Source organism: Trachemys scripta, chromosome 14 (assembly GCF_013100865.1).
Source record: "Trachemys scripta elegans isolate TJP31775 chromosome 14, CAS_Tse_1.0, whole genome shotgun sequence".
Lineage (NCBI taxonomy): Eukaryota > Metazoa > Chordata > Testudines > Emydidae > Trachemys > Trachemys scripta.
In genome coordinates, this window is record NC_048311.1 from 35092178 (window position 1) to 35110669 (window position 18492).

At 43.1% G+C, this 18492-nt stretch overlaps 1 protein-coding gene across 1 annotated transcript in view; it reads right to left on the bottom strand.

The window, feature by feature from the left end:
- The window catches only part of FASN (fatty acid synthase), a 70900-nt gene that overhangs the window by 38115 nt on the left and 14293 nt on the right, over window positions 1–18492 (bottom strand). The window contains 10 exon segments of the mRNA XM_034790536.1: window positions 423–538; window positions 8345–8548; window positions 8784–8918; window positions 9354–9448; window positions 11468–11657; window positions 12188–12375; window positions 12763–13222; window positions 16577–16711; window positions 17049–17164; window positions 17828–17950. Of these exon segments, the coding sequence (XP_034646427.1) occupies window positions 423–538; window positions 8345–8548; window positions 8784–8918; window positions 9354–9448; window positions 11468–11657; window positions 12188–12375; window positions 12763–13222; window positions 16577–16711; window positions 17049–17164; window positions 17828–17950 (1762 nt within the window).

Genomic DNA, 18492 nt, shown 5'->3' on the forward strand with positions numbered 1-18492 from the left:
ATTTAGTGATTTTAGCCCTGACAGTGGTGAGAAGTTATAACAGTCTGTGGGATTCCTAGAGAAAGGCCAACAGCAAACCTACCACCAGAGTACACCAGCAACCCTCAGATTTGCAATTATAGCACCAGCAGTCCCTGAGACACAATGCTTGTATCCAGGAGGTAGTCTAACCTCCAGTTCCAGGAGTCCTCAGAATTTAACTCCTTCTCTTGAAAAATGCATCTGCCCCAACCCTAGCAGTATCATTTTCTTTGCAATAGACTTAGATCCGACCGAGGGACATCTCTTTCATAGCAACAACATGACTGTAGCAGACATGTTCCCTAAATCCTTCAGGGTAGCTAAGGGGCTGTCTCAATCCCTCTCAAAAGGAACATACCAAAGGATGGGACACAAACTCTCTGCTCTCAACAGCTCCTTACCCAGTTAGGTAGATCTTTCCAACATGTGTCAGGAAGAACTCCAGATTGTTTTTGTGCTCTCTCTTCATCAAAGGTAGTATGGTGCAGGTTGGTTTCAAACTTCTCCTCAGGATAGCCTGATCAAGCAGAGATCAAAGATCATTATCAGAGGAATTCATTCATTTCCTGGCCTTAGAGGTCCCCCTGCCCTACAGCTCTCTCTCTCTATGGATCTTAGACTTCTTCTCTGGTTATGACATCAAGTCTTTGTCTGAAGTTCAAGTACATTTGTTTGGCCAGGGGAAGGGGAGAGAAGAAAAGGAGGAGGACACGTTCCCTTGAGCAGGGTCAAAAGCATAATAAGGAGAAAATTTACCTAATATCCCTAAAAACCAACCAACCAATCCCCACACTCCAACATACTAAAATCCCACAGAAACACACAAAGAAAGCCAGGAAATGCAGAAGAGAAGGTGGTAACAAACAAGCAAAACAACCACATTTGCTTGGTCACGTTGTGCAACCCAGACATGCTGCAAGTGCGGTAGCACCCCTGGCTTGAAATAGTAACCACCACCAAATACATGGTTTCTGCTTTCAGCACCCCACACTATAAAAACTGTTCTACCACCCATGGCACAACCTGCATATTTTAATGAGATACATTTTACAGAAAAACAGTAATGTAAAGATAAAAACCGACCCCCGGGGGGGGGGGGGGGAAAAAAAAAAGAAAAAAAAAAAAAGGAGAAAGGGTAGTAAATCCAAACAATGCAACTGAGTTAGTGTTGATAGTGCTATATGGTAGCTTGTGTATTGTCTCACTGGGTTCAACTGTAGAAGCTTAATATTGCATTAACATTGTTGAGTTTAACCCTATCTTTAAAAACTCTTACCAAGCCTTCTAAACATCTGCATTACTTACATCTAATGGCATTAAAATCAAGATATTATTGTATACCATGTTAAAAATGCTACTACCTTTGTTTTTCCTTTCCCTTGTCAGCTTGACAATTACCACCTACCTCTGAGTCATATTATATCTTTAATTACAAAGAGTTATAACAGGGTTGGCAAACTATGGCCCGTGGGCTGGATCTGGCCCACGGCTTTTTTAAGCTGGCCCTTGAGCTCCCGCTGGGGAGCAGGGTCTTGGGTTTGCCCCGCTCCGGCGCTGCAGCTGGAGAGCAGAGTCGGGGGCCGCTCCACACGGCTCTAGGAAGCAGCGACATGGCCCCGCTCCAGCTCCTACGCCCTCCAGTGGCCCCCTCTGGCGCTCCAATGGGAGCTGCAGGGGCGGTGCCTGCGGACGGGGCAGCATGCAGAGCCGCCTGGCCGCACCAGAGAGGGGCAAGCCCAGGTATGGATAGACATGCATGCTTCTGCTGTCATAGATGAGCTTTAAACTACCATGCTGCACTCAAAGTGAATACACTGCTGCTCCACTGAGAGGCAGTACCTTTGTACCAGTAGCAGTAATTCCTCACCAGGAACCTGAGTCACTTTGTGCTTTTGCTTTACTGAAGTGTGGGAAGTGGGCATTTCAAAAGATCAAAGGCTGTGAACCAGGCCTGAGGGTTGAGAATAGGGATTCTTCTCCCTAAAAAAGCTGCCCAGAATTTCATTTCCCTTAGGAATCTCCTATTTGTGGAGGCCCAAAATAAGACAAAACACTATTTCTTTTAGGAATAACTACCTTTTCTCCTGGTAAGGCTCTAGCACCACTTCTCTGGCTTCCAGTTCAATAGGGCCAAAAAAAATCACTGCTCTCATCATCATCTCAGGAGAGGAATTCCAAAATGGGGAGCTTTTGAGCATAGCTAAAGGTACATCTGGCCACAATTGCCTTATAGGTTGCAGCTCTCAAATTAAGGCCACTGAGGAATACACCTTTCTTCCCAGCATAACCAGTCATTGGATCCTTAATTCTCCAAGGGTCAAAGACACCTTCCTATCTTTAGGCTTTCCATGTGCAGTAAAAGCCACAAGAAGAAATGGTTACTTATTCTAACTATGGTTCTTTGAGATTTGATGCAGCCATGTATGCCACTTAAGTTACTCACAAGCAGTATCCACCCCAAGAGGCAGAGCTCAGGGTCTCTGGATTGCAGGACCACACTACCAAAACTAACATCAGCTCTGGAAGATAGTGGATCAGAAGCTAAATATGAGTCAACAGTGTAAAGCTGTTGCAAAAAAAGCAAACAAACATTCTGGGATGTATTAGCAGGAGTATTGTAAGCAAGAAGCGAGAAGTAATTCTTCTGCTCTACTCTGCGCTGATTAGGCCTCAACTGGAGTAGTGTGTCCAGTTCTGTGCGCCACATTTCAGGAAAGAGGTGGATAAATTGGAGAGAGACCAGAGAAGAGCAACAAAAATGATTAAAGGTCTAGAAAACATGACCTATGAGGGAAGATTGAAAAAACTGGGTTTGTTTAGTTTGGAGAAGAAAAGACTGAGAGGGGACATGATAACAGTTTTCAAGTCCATAAAAGGTTGTTACAAGGAGGAAGGAGAAAAATTGCTCTTCTTAACCTCTGAAGGTAGGACAAGAAGCAATGGGCTTAAATTGCAGCAAGGGCGGTTTAGATTGGACATTAGGAAAAACTTCCTGTCAGAGTGGTTAAGCACTGGAATAAATTGCCTAGGGAGGCTGTGGAATCTCCATCACTGGGGATTTTTAAGAATCCATGCAAGGGCTTTCACCATCTATAGAGGAGGCGGCCCTCTGTTTTTTGCTCTCACAGCTTGAAAAGGAAGCAGAGGACCATAGGTCAAAAGTCCCAAAATATTAAGTACTGAACCCTGAATCTTTTCAAAGGAACCTCTGAATATCCCGAGATGTTGCTATTCCTGAATTAGGATTCTAAGGAAGTAGAGCCGTAACAGAGTGGGCTAGTTCCTGTTTCTCAGAATCAAGATGACCATAGCACCAGACTGCTCCGGAACATGGTTCCTGCAGCAACAATATTCATTCTTCCATTGTACATAAGGGATGAAGAGTCTAGAGAGACTCGAACCAGCACCTGGTAATCTAGGGGAGAGCAGCCCTTGGGATCCCAGGACAACAGTTTCAAAGAGAACCTCAGAGGAACAGACCCCAAAAGGAAAGACTTTTTCTTTTCTGTTTCGTGGGACTTCCAAAAACCACTGGAACTATGAAAGGTGCCTTCCTCTGCACCATCTAAAGATCATAGGTCCTCAGCCTCTGGAGGGAGGGTGGGGGCATTATGACAAGAGAACAAACCCTTTTGAGTTGGAACTTCAGCACAGAGGGAAGCTCAGCAACCACAACTCACACCTGGGGAGATTTTAAGACAGTCTCCCTGTGTCATGCATTACCACAGCCTGAGAGAAGAACACCTAGGATAAAGAGTTGAAGGGGGCAGATTTATCCCCTTTGTGTTGAACACTGGCTTTCATGGCACATGTGCCACCCTAACTGCCAGCTATGTGGCTAGACAGCCACCTCCTAGGTCTGTCTGCAGAGGCCTATGTACCTGGAAGCAAGTTATAGTGGAGCTCAAGTTGAGGCATCCATTGTCACGCCTGAAAACAATTATGAGCCAAATCAGCTGTGAAGACTTTAATCAGAAAAAGGTAATATTGTGGGTTGTTTAGGAATACTTTACTAGATGCCCGTGTGACAGACTGAAAATGTCCTGTAATATCCTGAACAAACGTTATTGAATTAAGATGAACTTTACTGCATTAGGGTTAATAGCTTTGGGATAAACTGAATTAAAAATGCAACCATGTATTTGTCGTGGCACTGTAAGTACCTTCTATGGTAGGGAGTGGGATGCTAATGAACTTCCTCTTATTAGCCTTTGATGCCACCTCCCTGGGGAAATATGCACATACTAGTTCAAACTAGATTCTCCAGAAACCAACAAAGAGAAGACTTGGATAAGAGCCTGGGTTTTAAGCTGACGCAGGGCCTTCTTCCTAATTCAAAAAAAGGATAGGACCCCTGGTCCTTGAAGGGCCCCAAGCCTTACAGGAGGATTGGAAGGACTTGGCCTACTGAGGCCTCATAAGACTGAATGCTTGTTCTGAGCTGCAGCTTTGATTAACTTGTAACCGCAAAGAAATCCCTAGGGTGGGATGATTCCTGTTAAGTTTATTAGCATGTGTGTACGTTGTTTTAGTCTTTTTAATATGGTTTCTCTTTCATACTTTTTTACCTTAAGAATAAAATAGGCTTGCTTAGAAAGAACTGTGTGGTAACTTGGATCTGAAGGAATCCCTCTAATCAGCCTGAAGAGAAAGCAAACATGTGTTTAGGTAGACTGTCTTTGCTGGGAAATACATAGTGAAGGCAGGAAACTGTGCAGCTTGGACATCCTCCCTTCTGACCAGGGTGAGATGTAGTCCTCTACCCAAAAGAGGCAACAGTTGGGGAGCTGGAAGCCTGAGAGTGGGTGACCTTGCTGGAGCACAGAGAGGAAATACAGGTGTAGTTGCTCTGAACTGTGACAACCCTAAAAAGCCACAATCCCACGACTGAGGAAGAAGGCTGTGCTGGTTAAAAAAAAAAAAAAAAATGACATGGTTTAGAGGGCAAGTGAAGGCAGCTACAAAAAAAATAAAACAAATGTAAGAAAGGGGAAGTTGATAGTAATGAATATAAATCAGAAGCTAGGAATTGTAGAAAATTGATAAGGAAAGCAGACAAACTGAGAAGTCTGTGGCCAGCAGAGTTAAAGACAACAAGGAGGACTTCAAGTATATTAGGAACAAAAAGAATACTAACAACTGTGTTGGTCTATTACTAGATGGAAAGGGTAGAATTATCGATAATAATGCAGAAAAGGCCAAAGTGTTCACTAAATTTTTTTCCATATTTGGGGTGGGTGGGGGGAGGAAAGAAAAAAAACGCAAATCATTGTGGGTTTTTTGATGTAGTCATATCATATAACACTCTTTCCATTCCACTAATATCTCAGGAGGATGTTAAACAGCAGCTATTAAAGTCAGACATTTTAAAATCAGCAGGTCCAGATAACTTGCATCCAAGAGTTTTAAAATAGCTGGCTGAGGATCTCACTGGACTGTTAAATGTTTGTTTTTCAATAAATCTTGGAACACTGGGGAAGTTCCAGAAGAAATCAAATGTTGTGCCAATATTTCAAAAGGTTAAACACGATGACCTGGGTAATTAAAAGGCAAGATTGACATTGACCCTGGGCAAAATAAGGAGCTTAATGAGATAATGGAGGTAATATAATTAATGCCATTCAATATGGGTTTATGGAAAATAGATCCTGACAAACTTGATTTAAAAAAAAAAAAAAAAAAAAAGATTACAAGTTTGGTTGATAAAAGTAATAGTTCTCATGCAATACACTTAGACTTCTGTAGGGGCATATGATTTGGTACCACATGACTGATTAAGAAACTAGAAAGATATAAAATTAACCACGGCATATATTTAGTGGATTAAAAGCTTATTAGGTCTCAAAAAAATGTAATTGTAACCACGGAATCATTAAGTGGGTGTATTTCTAGTGGGTTCCTGCAGGGATTGGTTCTTTGCCCTTCATTATTTAACATTTTTAATGACCTAGAAGAAAACAAATATCACCAATAAAGTTTGCAGATGACACGAAAATTGGGGTAGTGATTGCTTGGTACACTGGGCACAAGCAAACAATGTGTGTTTTACATGGCTAAATATGGAATATAGACCACACTTACAGGATGGGGGATTCTATCCGGGGAAGGAGTGACTCCAGATTGGAGATCTTGGTGAATAAACAACTGAACATGGTTTCCCAGTGCAACGCTGGGTCAAAAGAGCTAATGCGATCCTTGGATGGATAAACAGAAGAATCTTGAGTAGGAGTATAGAGGCTATTTTACCTCTGTATTTGGCACTGGTGTGACTACTGCTGGAATACTGCGTCCAGTTCTGGTGCCCATAATTCAAGAAGGATGTTGATAACTTGGGGAGGGTTCAGAGAACAGCCAGGAGAATAATTAAAGGATTAGAAAACATGCCTTATAGTTAGACTCAAGGAGCACCACCTATTTAGCTGAACAAAGAGACGGTTAAGGGACGACTTGATTACAGTCTATAAGAACCTATATGGGTAACATATATTACTCTTCAATCGAGCAGACACAGGTATAACACAATCCAGTGGCTGAATTTGTCTAGGCTGAACTTCCAAACTGGAAATAAAAGTGTAAATTTTTAACAGTGAGATTAATTAAACATTGGGACAATTTACCAAGGGTCATGGTGGCTTCTCCATCACTAACAACTTTTCAAATCAAGATAGGATGTTTTGGGGAAGTTCTACAGCCTGTGTGAAACAGGTGGTCAGACTAAATTCCTTCTCACCTTGGAATTTATGAGTCACCCAATGCTTTCAAATGCTCAACTTTCTGAAATATTTCATTTTAGTTTAAATTCTCTACATCTGGGCTGAGCACCAACGCAGTACCTTTTAGAAAGCTGAAGTGAGTTTTGCCCATTTTTGAGTTATGTAGGGTGAAGTAGATGATATATTTTTGTACACTCCTAACAAAAAAAAGTGGCTGTATTTTCTAGATGCAACTTCCTTAGAGTCCTTGTCTCTATGTCAATTTGCCATTTGTCTTACTCCTGCAAAAAAATATCATTGATTTCAACAGCATTACCTGCAAGGAGTAACAAGATCTGGCCTCAGAATAATGAAACTCAAGTTTATAGGAACATAAGACAATGCAAACTCATAATATCAATGTTAGTTGAAATGCAGCATGGGAACCACAAACCATTTAGGCTAAAATTTCCAGGAAAATCCACCAATTTTTAAGGTGTCTAACTTGACACCTAGGGATTTTCACAAGTTGTGAGCATCCATAACTTCAGCTGAAGTCAATCAGAGCTATGAATACACAGCACCTTTGAAGTGAGTACAGAGGAAATGAGAACTGAGAGGTCTCAAGTGAGAGTTACCCCAAAATTGAGGTCATCAAAATTAGTGGACACTTTTGAAAGTGAGCCTTTTCCTTAGTGTCTCAGCTCCCAACCCCTATCCTCCCATAAAAAATAAAATAAAATAAGTACTTATCTTCCTCGCTCTCGAGAGCGATGTGAGGATTAGTTAGCTAACATTTGTACAGTATCTGGAAGATGCAACATTACATAAGCACTATGTATTATTATTCTTAGTAACATAGGTGTGGTATTGCATTGCTATCATTACACTGTGTATTTTAGTTGTGTATGGGTTTTTTTTTCGTTTTTTTTTTTTTTTTTAAACTATGCAGTTGTGAAAGTGAGCAATGAAATGAGAAGGATTAGTGTTGAATTATCTTGGTAGTTTTGTTTTTAAATACTCTTTCTAAAATAAAAAGCCCAAGGTAAATTAGAGCATAGCATAGAGCAGATTCAGAGACAGGTGGGTGAAGTGATTCAAGATCTAGGAAGAATTCCTCTATTTAGATACTTATATGGTCCTCATCGCCATGGTATCCAAATAGCTATCAAGTGCTCTTAGACAAAAGAGGGACACTTTCTAACCCCCAGTATTGATTCTTCCTGTGCCACTGCAAGCCTCCCATTCAAGTACTGGCCCAGCCTGATGCTGTTTAGCTTAATAAGATCTGACAAGATTACAACCCAAGGTAGTAAGACTTCAGGCTCTCTTCCCTACTGCTTACTTCCCACACACATTGTTAGATCATCCAAGAAGCTCCTCATTTCTCCTACTCGTTCACCAGTTCAGGCAGTTGACTGCTTGGGGGGGACGACACAGGCGTGCACAATGTGCAAAGGCAAGTATTTGGATGACTTGACTGTGTGGGTGGGGATGTGGTGTGGAATATGTTGGGACATGTTGATTTTTAATGCTAAATCAGGGAGACTAGAAATGGCTGGGCAAGGTGTTCTCAGCGCCAGAAAAACTAAGATGTTCCCTGATTCTTAGAACCTTCCCAAGTGAAATACCTGTAACAGCGCATGTGGGGCAATCTCCACCACAACAGCATTGTCTGGAACATGCCTCAGACCTTCCTGGAACAGCACTGGGCTCACCAGGTTGTTCACATGGTACTCGGCAGAGGAATTCCGAGCCAGCTCACTCTGCCATTGAGACTCGGGGATGGAGGTGCTGATCCAACGAGCTGAACGAGGCTTTGCATTTGGAATTACCTACAACAGACCACCAACAACAAAATATCAGGCTTACCCTTGCTGGATGTCCACAGACTTCCAACTGCCTGTGCAACAGAAAGCCAGCAACTGTTACTGCATGCAACCCAACCTCTCCTAACTCCTGCACATGAGGATCTCCTTTAAGTCCCTCTCTCCCCCAGCATGTAGGATGCTAGTCACGGCTCCCTTTATCCACAAGCCCCCAGCATAAGCCATCACTCAGTGACATTACCTTCTGCAGGGCACTAAGTAGGACTGGTGCAATAGAAGCCATGTAATATGAATGAAAAGCAACCCCAGCGCTGCGCACCTCCTTTGCAAACACTCCTTCCTTTTTCAGTTTGGCTACAAACTCGTTCACAGCATCCTAGGAAATGGGATAGAATTGAGCAAGAATTATTATTTCCATGGAGTTTGGGCATCCAGCTTTCCTCTGCTATTAGCCATTTGATGAGGCTCTGTGCTCCCATGAAGAGGTATCACTGCACTCCCCTCATATTCCTCATGTAAAGGTGACACATCCCTGTGAATATAACACTACTGAAATACAGATCACATGCTTCTTGCAGACTAGGAACAAAAATAACAACTCTGATTCCCATCAAGTGGCACTTAAGTGTTTAAATTCAGATGCAAGAGGTAAGTTCCCTTCCATTACTTTGGTTTAACCGGACTGCCCTTCTTTCACTCCTGGGACACATGGTGTAATTCCAGTAATGGAAGACACACCAGATGGAGCCCCAGTTTGCAGCCTTGGAAGGCAAGGTCTCTTAGGAAGGCTGGTTTCCATATATTTGCATACCTGAGGCCCTGAAACAGTGACAGTGTCTTCAGAGTTGTGACAGGCAGGTACCACGCCAGGAGGACAACGACGCTTACATTCCTCCCATGTCAGACCTGCAGAGGAAAAATCCTCAAGATGATGCATATGTTCCCAGGAAAAATTATGTAGTAGCTTATGTAGCCAGATTAAGCCCGGAACTCCTGATGGTAGGGATTCTAGCAGCTGACTACCCTGCTGGATTCAAGATTTTTGGGAATGGATAACCCTAGTCTTGTCAGGACCAATCTTACGGTTTTATAATGCTCACCATCACTGAAGTATCTGTGCCCATGGGAGGTGGCAGAACTGACTTCCATGAAGAAATCAATCTCTAAATTTTGGGATGACGTTCTTGAAGTCCATTATATCCCTCGCCATGAAGAATCAAGTCAGACAGAGTTCTGTATTGCTTATGTAAAACCCACTAGATTCCACCAGCTATATGCTTTGAGATTACAGACAGAGGGATCAAAATTTCATCCCCATGATAGGGAAATGACAGAGTTCTAATATGTACTTTTCACGTAAACCTCAGATTTAAGACACAAAAGCTTACACTATTTGAAAAGCCTATTAAAAAGAAGATCTCCCTCTAACAATTTACCTTGTCCTTAGCAAGGAATGCCATTCTTAAAACTGGAGAGAATGGTCAAATTCTGCACTTGTTTACAGTCTTTGTGAAATTAAGGTATCACCGTTGAAGTCGAAAGTTACTATGGATTTAAGCTAGTCTAGTGAAAGTAGAATTTGGCCCAGATCTATCACATGGGTAAGAGGCAATGGACAAAACATGAGGTCAAATTCTGGTTATGAAAGATCTGACCTATTATATGCAGTGACTACCAGAAATGATCAGTGATAAGTAAATGACTTATGTACTCACTAGCATGCTAAAGACAATGCTAAATGAGTTGGTTCCCAGTGGAAATATCCTAGTAAGTGAAACACTAGAATTATGCCTGTAGCAAGTGATGTATAAATGCGTCAGCCCCCAACACAGCTGACCTAATCTGTAATTTTTGGCTCCTTTCTAATTTGAACATTCATGGTTATCAAATAAGGTGATCATGAAATAACAAGAAAATAAAAATAGCAAAAGCTTTACTTGTAACCAATAGAGAAGTTGCCAGATCAGATCAGGGTCTATGTAGTCCAGTATCAAGTCTGACAGTGGCCTGAGGACTGGCCAGTTATGGAACAACATGCCCACAGAAGAAGTTTCTTACTAGCCCCCACCCAAAAATCAGTTAAGGTTGGCTTATGCCCTGGAATAGGTAGGATAAAATTTATCCCATAGGATAAAATTAACTCATTATCCAGATTTTTTAAAAAAGGGTTTAATTTTTTAAAATCCTATTAAGTTCTTGGCTTCCATGAGGCCTTGTGGTAGTAAGTTCCACAGGCCAATTATGTGTTGTGTCAATGTATTTATTTTGATTGGTTTTAAATTTGTTACTTTTTGATTTCATAGAATGTCTTCTTGTACTTGTATTATGTGAAACTGAGGGCCCAATTTACCTTCTCTAGGAGATCTGTTTTCGTTCTTGAAAGGTAACAAAAAAAGCCACCTGTCCATTTTTTGTGTCTTCTCTAAATTAGACTGTCCTAACCTTTTCACTCCATCATACCAAAAAACTCCACAAACCAATTCTTCCGGACTTCTAATTATTTGTCATCCATCTCTGAACCCTCTCTACTTCTGCTCTTGAGAGAGTGACAAGAACCAGACAGTATTGCAGGTGAAGGGTTACGATTGATTTGTATTACTGTACTTCTGATATTTTCTAGCCTTTTTGTCCGTTAGTTTTTAATATACCCTAACGTGTAACCAGAAAGATGAAGTTGTCAAGTTATGACCTGTAAGAGTTTAGATGTATTGGTAATTTTTTAAAAAACTGAACAGCTTTAAATAAAAATGTCTCTCTCCACCCACTTTCCCCACTGCCATGTCAGATAGCCCAAGTTTACTGCCGCTCATGGAATCTGTTTATTACAATTAACAAACAAGACAGGAGAGAGTGCGCATATGTGCATGCGCCCATGCACCCACAGGGATATTATCCACCTAGGAAAGGATATACTCCTATACCTACCCACAGCAGCCATTCCTCCTGGGGGTAGTTTGGCCTCTTTGATGCACCGCCCCCTCCAGTAGGCAGCAAGAATGGCCTCTTCATGACTTAAGGAGTTATCTGCATAGCCACAGGCCAGCTCTCCTACTGAGTGACCAACAATTCCATCAGGCTGCAGATCCATGGCCTTCAGAATGTCGATCTGTGCAATCTAGGAGGAAAAGCAGTATTACCAATGTCACATCAGATGCCATACCTCTGGGATGGTCGTGCCTTGATAGCATGGTAATAGGCATATTGGAAAAGCCAAAATAAGCTTCCCTCTACAGAGCAAAGTCCCTTTCTAATCTTACTGCTGCTCCCTACACCCACCTCCAAACAAAGTTCTGGAAGGATCCTAGTGCCTCCCCCCCAATTTTCTTCATCAGTCCCTTCCACTCTTTTCCCACTCCCACAAGTCACTACCGCTGCTGCTGCTTCTGGGCTGTGGAGGTGGAACTGCCCACAACTGTACTGTGTGCTCAGCCCTAAGACTGTCTGTGTAAGCACAGCACATGCACATATACACAATTCCTAACAATGCCAAAGGCACACTCAAACCTGGCTGCCACATCAGGTGTGCTCTTTAGCAGCTTACACAGGACTATTAGAAGGATCATGAGCTGAATGACAGGCAATATTAGTGGCCAAGCAGATACACTTGGAACAAAACTGGGAAAGGGCCTCAGCTTTCACCCTTACCTGAATAGCAGCAAGGCCAACAAATGCATGGACAGCATCTTCAAACGTGTTCTCATCTGCATTCAGGAGCAGGTCAGATACCTTCAGTCCCGTGTTCTTCAGAGCCTCATCGGAGCGTAAGATGGACTGCTGGAACAGCTCAAGCTTCATCAGGCTAAGGCCCATCCCCTTCCACTGTGTTCCCATGCCTGTGAGATGAGAGGAGACGATGAGCCTTGCTCATGGGGGAGGGAGAGCTGAGCATTTGCTCTAGCAATGGGAAGATGTAAGAAGAATTCAGCCTCGGAGAACATCTTGCAGACCTCATATCTCCAAAATGAACATGATGCACTGTTTTTCTGTCTCCTAGGATTTGTTACCAGGAGAAGAGCAATTTTATTAGATGGAGGATTATCTGCAGATAGTCCACATGATCAATGCAGTAAACAGGAGATCCTGAAAAAAAACCCGCTTAACTAGTGCACATACCACAAAACTAAGCAGAACAAGGAACAGAGCATAGAATCAGAGGGCCTCAAGCTTCCAAAGATACAAAACAGTTTGTTAGAGTCTGATCCCCCTTAAGGTGGAATTACCTGAGCAGATATACCAGAGTGGCCTCCCAGATGTCTGAGTCTGCTGAACCTCCTTTATGTCACTCTGGCTGCCAATTAAGGTGTAGCCCCTGTAGGGCATGGATGAAATAGGGATCCCAGAGATATCATTGAGCAGGCTCACAAATGAGCTGTACTCCCTCAGTCTTCTGCTTTGCTCTATTAGCATTTCCACTGCTTCCTGTGTCCTGCCACAAACTTGGACCAGTCGTGGCAAATTGTGCGTCTGCAGAGGGTAGAATTTCTTCTTATTTGGTCTCAGAATGACATGGACATTAGAACCTCCAAAGCCAAAAGAATTGATACTGACAAGGCCACCTTTTACTGGGGTTGGTTTAGCAACCACCTGGACACGACCATCTTGTAAGGCTGGAATTTCTGGATTTGGGGTGTTGTAATGAATGTTTGGAGCCCACAGCCCATGTTCCAGAGAGAGAATCACCTGGAGAGAGACAGCAGAACAGAACAATTATGGCTTAGATTTTTTTTTGTTTGTTTAACAGACACCTTGTTAGTTTTGTTCTACAAACGGCTTAGCATTTGCACTTAAATGGCTCTTTCTGTCACTATACTGGATTTTAGAACACTTCACAAAAGGTAAATAGGTATTATTGTCTCCAGGTTACAGATGGTGAAACTAAGGCACAGAGGGGCTAAGTAGCTTAGATAAATCAAGGCCACCCAGGAAGTCACTAGCAGAGCTAGTCTGAGAATTCTGAAGTCATAGCTCTGTCCACACTACCCAGTAGACTGCGCTGTCTTACTTGACATGGAATATCATCCCCCCTTCTCCCCTCATCCCGCCACAAAATCTGCACTGCCCAGCTCATTTTTTTCCTTCCTCCCATGGTGCCTCCCCACCCTCTTCTTTACCATCACCGAATCTCCCATTTCTACCTTTTCTCTGCTGTCTGAGAAAGCTATTCCCAGACTGGCAGATCTAGCTAACGGAGTCTCGGTCCTGCTCTGCATGTTTTTCCAATCTAGGTACAGGGCCAGAATGAAAGAAAAGTTATGAAGTAATCTACCTGTTTCAAACAGACTGAAAGCAAAAACGACTCCCAACTCATGGTTATGTATAACCCCAAGACGGGAGCCCCTGGGGAAGCAACAGGTATTGAGGCTGTGCACATATTCCCTTGTGGCACAGGCAGTTCAGGCCAGAAATTATACAAGCAGCTGCAGCCTCAAAACCACACCAGTTATTGGTATTACTGCAGTGTTCTCAGGCCCCAACCAACATCCCCCCGCTGTTCAGAAACAACCCGCAAGGCAGGTGGCTCTGATGAGAGACAGTCAGTGGGATTATTCTCCTGAATTGGATATCAGACCTGGAAGCCAAGTCAAGAAAACAAGACTGCAAAGCCTTCTGGGTAACAGCCCCATGACGGAAACATTCCCTGTACAAGCTGAGAAGGCTGCTGTGGATCTGGTCTAGTGTTTTATCCCAGATGCCTATATACCCACAAGGTCATACTCAAACATATCTGAAGCATTTAGAAAGGCTTAGCGGGTGCGCCCACTAGGCTCCCCCAGAGACAAACTATCTAAGTGGGGTTTTGTCTTTCCTGAATAGCAGTTAGTTAAACACTCTGGTAACTGAACTACTCAGCCTAGATTCTGCTGCCACAGGAGGTGGTTTAGGGAAGACTGACATGTTGAACTGGGTAAGACGGAATTTGAAGCCATTTTAGTTAAGAATATAGACCATGAGCATAGAACTACTTTATCCATATGGGCACAGTGAAAGTGGAGGTTTAGAAGTAAGACATTGTGGCTTTTATCTCTGACTTTCCACCACTAGGAAAGCAGTGCTGATGGCCAAATGATGTTTCTGTTTCAACTGAACCTTTGGGAGATGTTTGCTACCAACTTAATGAGCACTAGATTCAGCTCCCTAGAAGGAGGAGCTCATGGGGCTGGGGGAGGGGAGGTTGCTAGGAATAATCCCTTACAAAGGGTTTTTACTGGATTGTTTAAAAGGCATTGGGAAGGAGGCTGGGGACAGCATGGAGTGGAATTAAATGGGCTACTATTACTTACAAACTTCTATGTCCTATTTTATTTGTCAGATGTAATTCTACTGTAAGAGGTGGGTGGGCACTACAGCTCATCCACATAAAGAAATGGGAATGGGTCATTGCCGTGGGATGTTCCTTCCAATTGTTCACTACAGCCATATGTCGCATCTTTAATTAGATTGCAAGATCTTGGGGGGTAGGGAATGTCTGTGTCTAGCACAACGAGGCCCTGATCCTGACTGCCGCCTCTGGGTGCTACCACAAAACTAATACTAACCAACAATATCCCCACTAAGCACAAGCTGCAAAAGGGTATTGGTGGCAGAAATCCCTACCAGCAGGATACAAACCTACCTGCTGGACTAACTACTGAAGGTCTGGTCAGTGTGGGAGGTTCTCACATCAGAGAATCCTTGGAGTACGCCTTGAGCTCCATTACAGAGACAGTGAGCCCAGCACTAAGGGTTCTTAGGTTGGAGCTGACAGCTCTGATCGACATCAGTTGGGGAGCCTGGAGGACCCCAGCTCAGTCCCACAGGAGAAATCCTAAGACTTCTATGGAGTCACTGTCAGAGGCTGAATGGCATCATGCAATGGATCCGACACAGGGCCTGCGACAGATAGTGCACTTGGCACAGAGACCCTCACAAGGAAGTCAGGGCTCTCAGACCAATACCAAGACCACATTCTGCTCCACCTCACCAAGAAGTATCTTGGTGTGCCAGGAGTTCAAAAATCCACTCTAGTAAAACAGAGACCATAGCATAACCAGGATATCCAAGCTATTTACAGGCCTTCAGTACAATGGAGCAGGGACAGGGTCCCATGTTTTCCATGATTCTAAGGACACTTCATTTACTGCAGAATTCATCCAATGCCTCAGAATAGAGCTCAAGAATGCAAGTTTTCATCTAGAAAACAAGACTGCAGTTCCTAGATATTATGGCAACAAAGAAAATCCTCCCAGCGTGACCTGAACATAACCACCACAATATTTGCCTTAGAGTTCTTGTTTCAGGCTGAGAGACTGTGCTGCTTCCATTTATGTGGCCATGTTAAATTGTCATCTAGGCTTCAAGGCTGTCAACACTGTTAGCTAGCACTCTGCTGAGCTGTTTAGCAGACATTCATCCACCAGTGTTGGCTACAGTAGCAGATAATGGGGCAGGCATGGGCCAGCTGCTTGCTCTGAGCCAACTCGGAGCTCAAACCTGTGTCTGCTCCCGCACCACCCCTCACTTGAAATCACCTCAACCCTTGCCCACAACTGTCAAGGGAGCAGGGGGAAAAAGATGCATCCCCCACCCAATACAAAAACCTCCAGCCACTTCTTGAACACCAACAACCCAAGCTGCCTCCCATCCTTCCTAGGTGCCAAGTGCCCCAAACGCACACTCATCAAGTTATGCCACAGCTTTTCATAGTGATGCATAAAGTAATTGAATATCAAAATCACCAAGAAATACAGTAATGACAATTAGCCATTTAATAAAGAACCTTCTGTTCTCAATGTTATTTAAGTGTTTGCAGACTTTAGGACTAGAGAGAGACAGAGACCCGAGTGTCTGGTCTACAAATTTACATCCTGCTTGTTGCAGAGCATTTGGAGCCTTTATGAATACTTTCAAATGAGGCAAGAAGCAATAGCAGAATGGGCTGCCTGGTTAATGAGACAACCTCTTAAGTCCCCCCTCTCATCAGAGCTAAATTCCACAATGGGTCAGTGCACAAATCACTATATCTATAGATACATTATTTCTCAATTATTACATTACCTTGGCTAGTGCTGCAAGCCCAGAGGCAGGTTCTGGGTGACCCATGTTTGACTTGGTTGATCCAATCAACAATGGCTCTCGCTCTAATTGACAGAAAATATTTGCAATGCCATTCACTTCCTGAGGATCCCCAACCTAACAGAAAAAGAAATTAAGTCAGAATTATGCTTTATACGAAGCATGCACAACATGCAGTAGTTGGCAGAAGAGCCCCTATCCCAAAGTCTCTAGCTTTGAAAAACAAAAAAAACAAAAAACAAAAACCCCCACACACCAAGGATTGTGAAGGTAATAGCTAGAAATGGGAAATCTAGTTCCTTCTAGTTAAATTGGAAAGAAGGGGGGGAGGGGGGGGGGGGGGGGGGGGGGGAGGGAAAGAAATTGAAAGGCGAGAAAAAGGAAAGATGCTAAAATCGGAGGGAAAGAGGAAGAGCCACAGGGAGATAAGAGACAATGGTGAAATTATGCTAACCTTGGTGCCTGTACCATGAGCTTCTACATACTCCACTTCTTCAGGCTGGATCCCAGATTCTTTGTATAGAGACCTGACCAAATCCTGCTGCATCTCTCCAGAGGGAAATGTCACACCTGGAACAAGAATCATTATCAATTACCCATTCCCATCTGGGAGCAAAGTTTCAGCAACCTGTTCACTAATTAGGATTACCAGGTTTCTGAGGGAGATCCAAATATATGTTCAGGGTTTATGCTCACGTTTTCAGCACTAAAACTGCAACAAGAAGTCAATCCCTCAGTAAGAGGAAGGGGAAAAGGAAGGGCAGGGAGGGGTGGTGCTGGACTGAAACTGAAGTCATAGGATTTAAACTTTGATATCAAAGACCCTAGGCTTCTTCTCATCAACCATCTACTCGATTGAGCAGTGCTCATGGAACTGAAGCTCCCAGGGAGAAGGAAAAGGAATTTTTTGTATCCTCTCCTTTCCCATCATAATGTCAATAATTTGCTACTTAGCCAGTGTAACATCACTGGGATACCCCTGGGGAGGGCAAAGCTGATCAGCTGAGCATCCTCCCATTACCTTCATATGGAAGAAAGTGTTAACCACTTAACTAGATTCACTTATGACAAGAAAGGGTCAGAATTTTCCATTAATCAGGAGAAATGGATCTCCCAAGCCCCAGAAAAGGGAAACTCCAGAAGAGTTAGCAATAGCCTCAATCCCGCTGTTCTTGGGATAAACACTGAAAAGAACATGAGACTCTCATGGTCTCCCAGAGATTTGAGACTCACCTTGCTCCTTAAAACCATCAGTGTTACTCCCCGCATTGACTATTGTGGCATAAATCCGTTTGGCCATGGATTTCTTGGTCATGAGAATGACCACTACAGCTTCGGAGCGGCAATATCCATTCCCTGTGGGCAGAGGAAGAATGAAATAAAAGCAAAGAGAAATCCAGACAGCCCTGCATATGACGAAGCAGTGAATTACTGGTTTCAGAGTAGCAGCCGTGTTAGTTTGTATCCGCAAAAAGAAGAACAGGAGTACTTGTGGCACCTTAGAGACTAACAAATTTATTAGAGCCATTACAAACATTGAATCTATCTCCCCTTGTAAGTATTCTCACACTCCTTAACTGTCTGTACTGGGCTAGCTAGATTATCACTTCAAAAGTTTTTTTCTCTTAATTAATTGGCCTCTCAGAGTTGGTAAGACAACTCCCACCTGTTTATGCTCTCTGTATGTGTGTATATATAAATCTCCTCAATATATGTTCCATTCTATATGCATCCGAAGAAGTGGGCTGTAGTCCACGAAAGCTTATGCTCTAATAAATTTGTTAGTCTCTAAGGTGCCACAAGTACTCCTGTTCTTTTTTCAGTGAATTACTGTGCGCTATAGTGTCATTCCTGAAGAGCCTTAAAAGTAGGATTGTCCCTTTGAAAGGCATGACAGA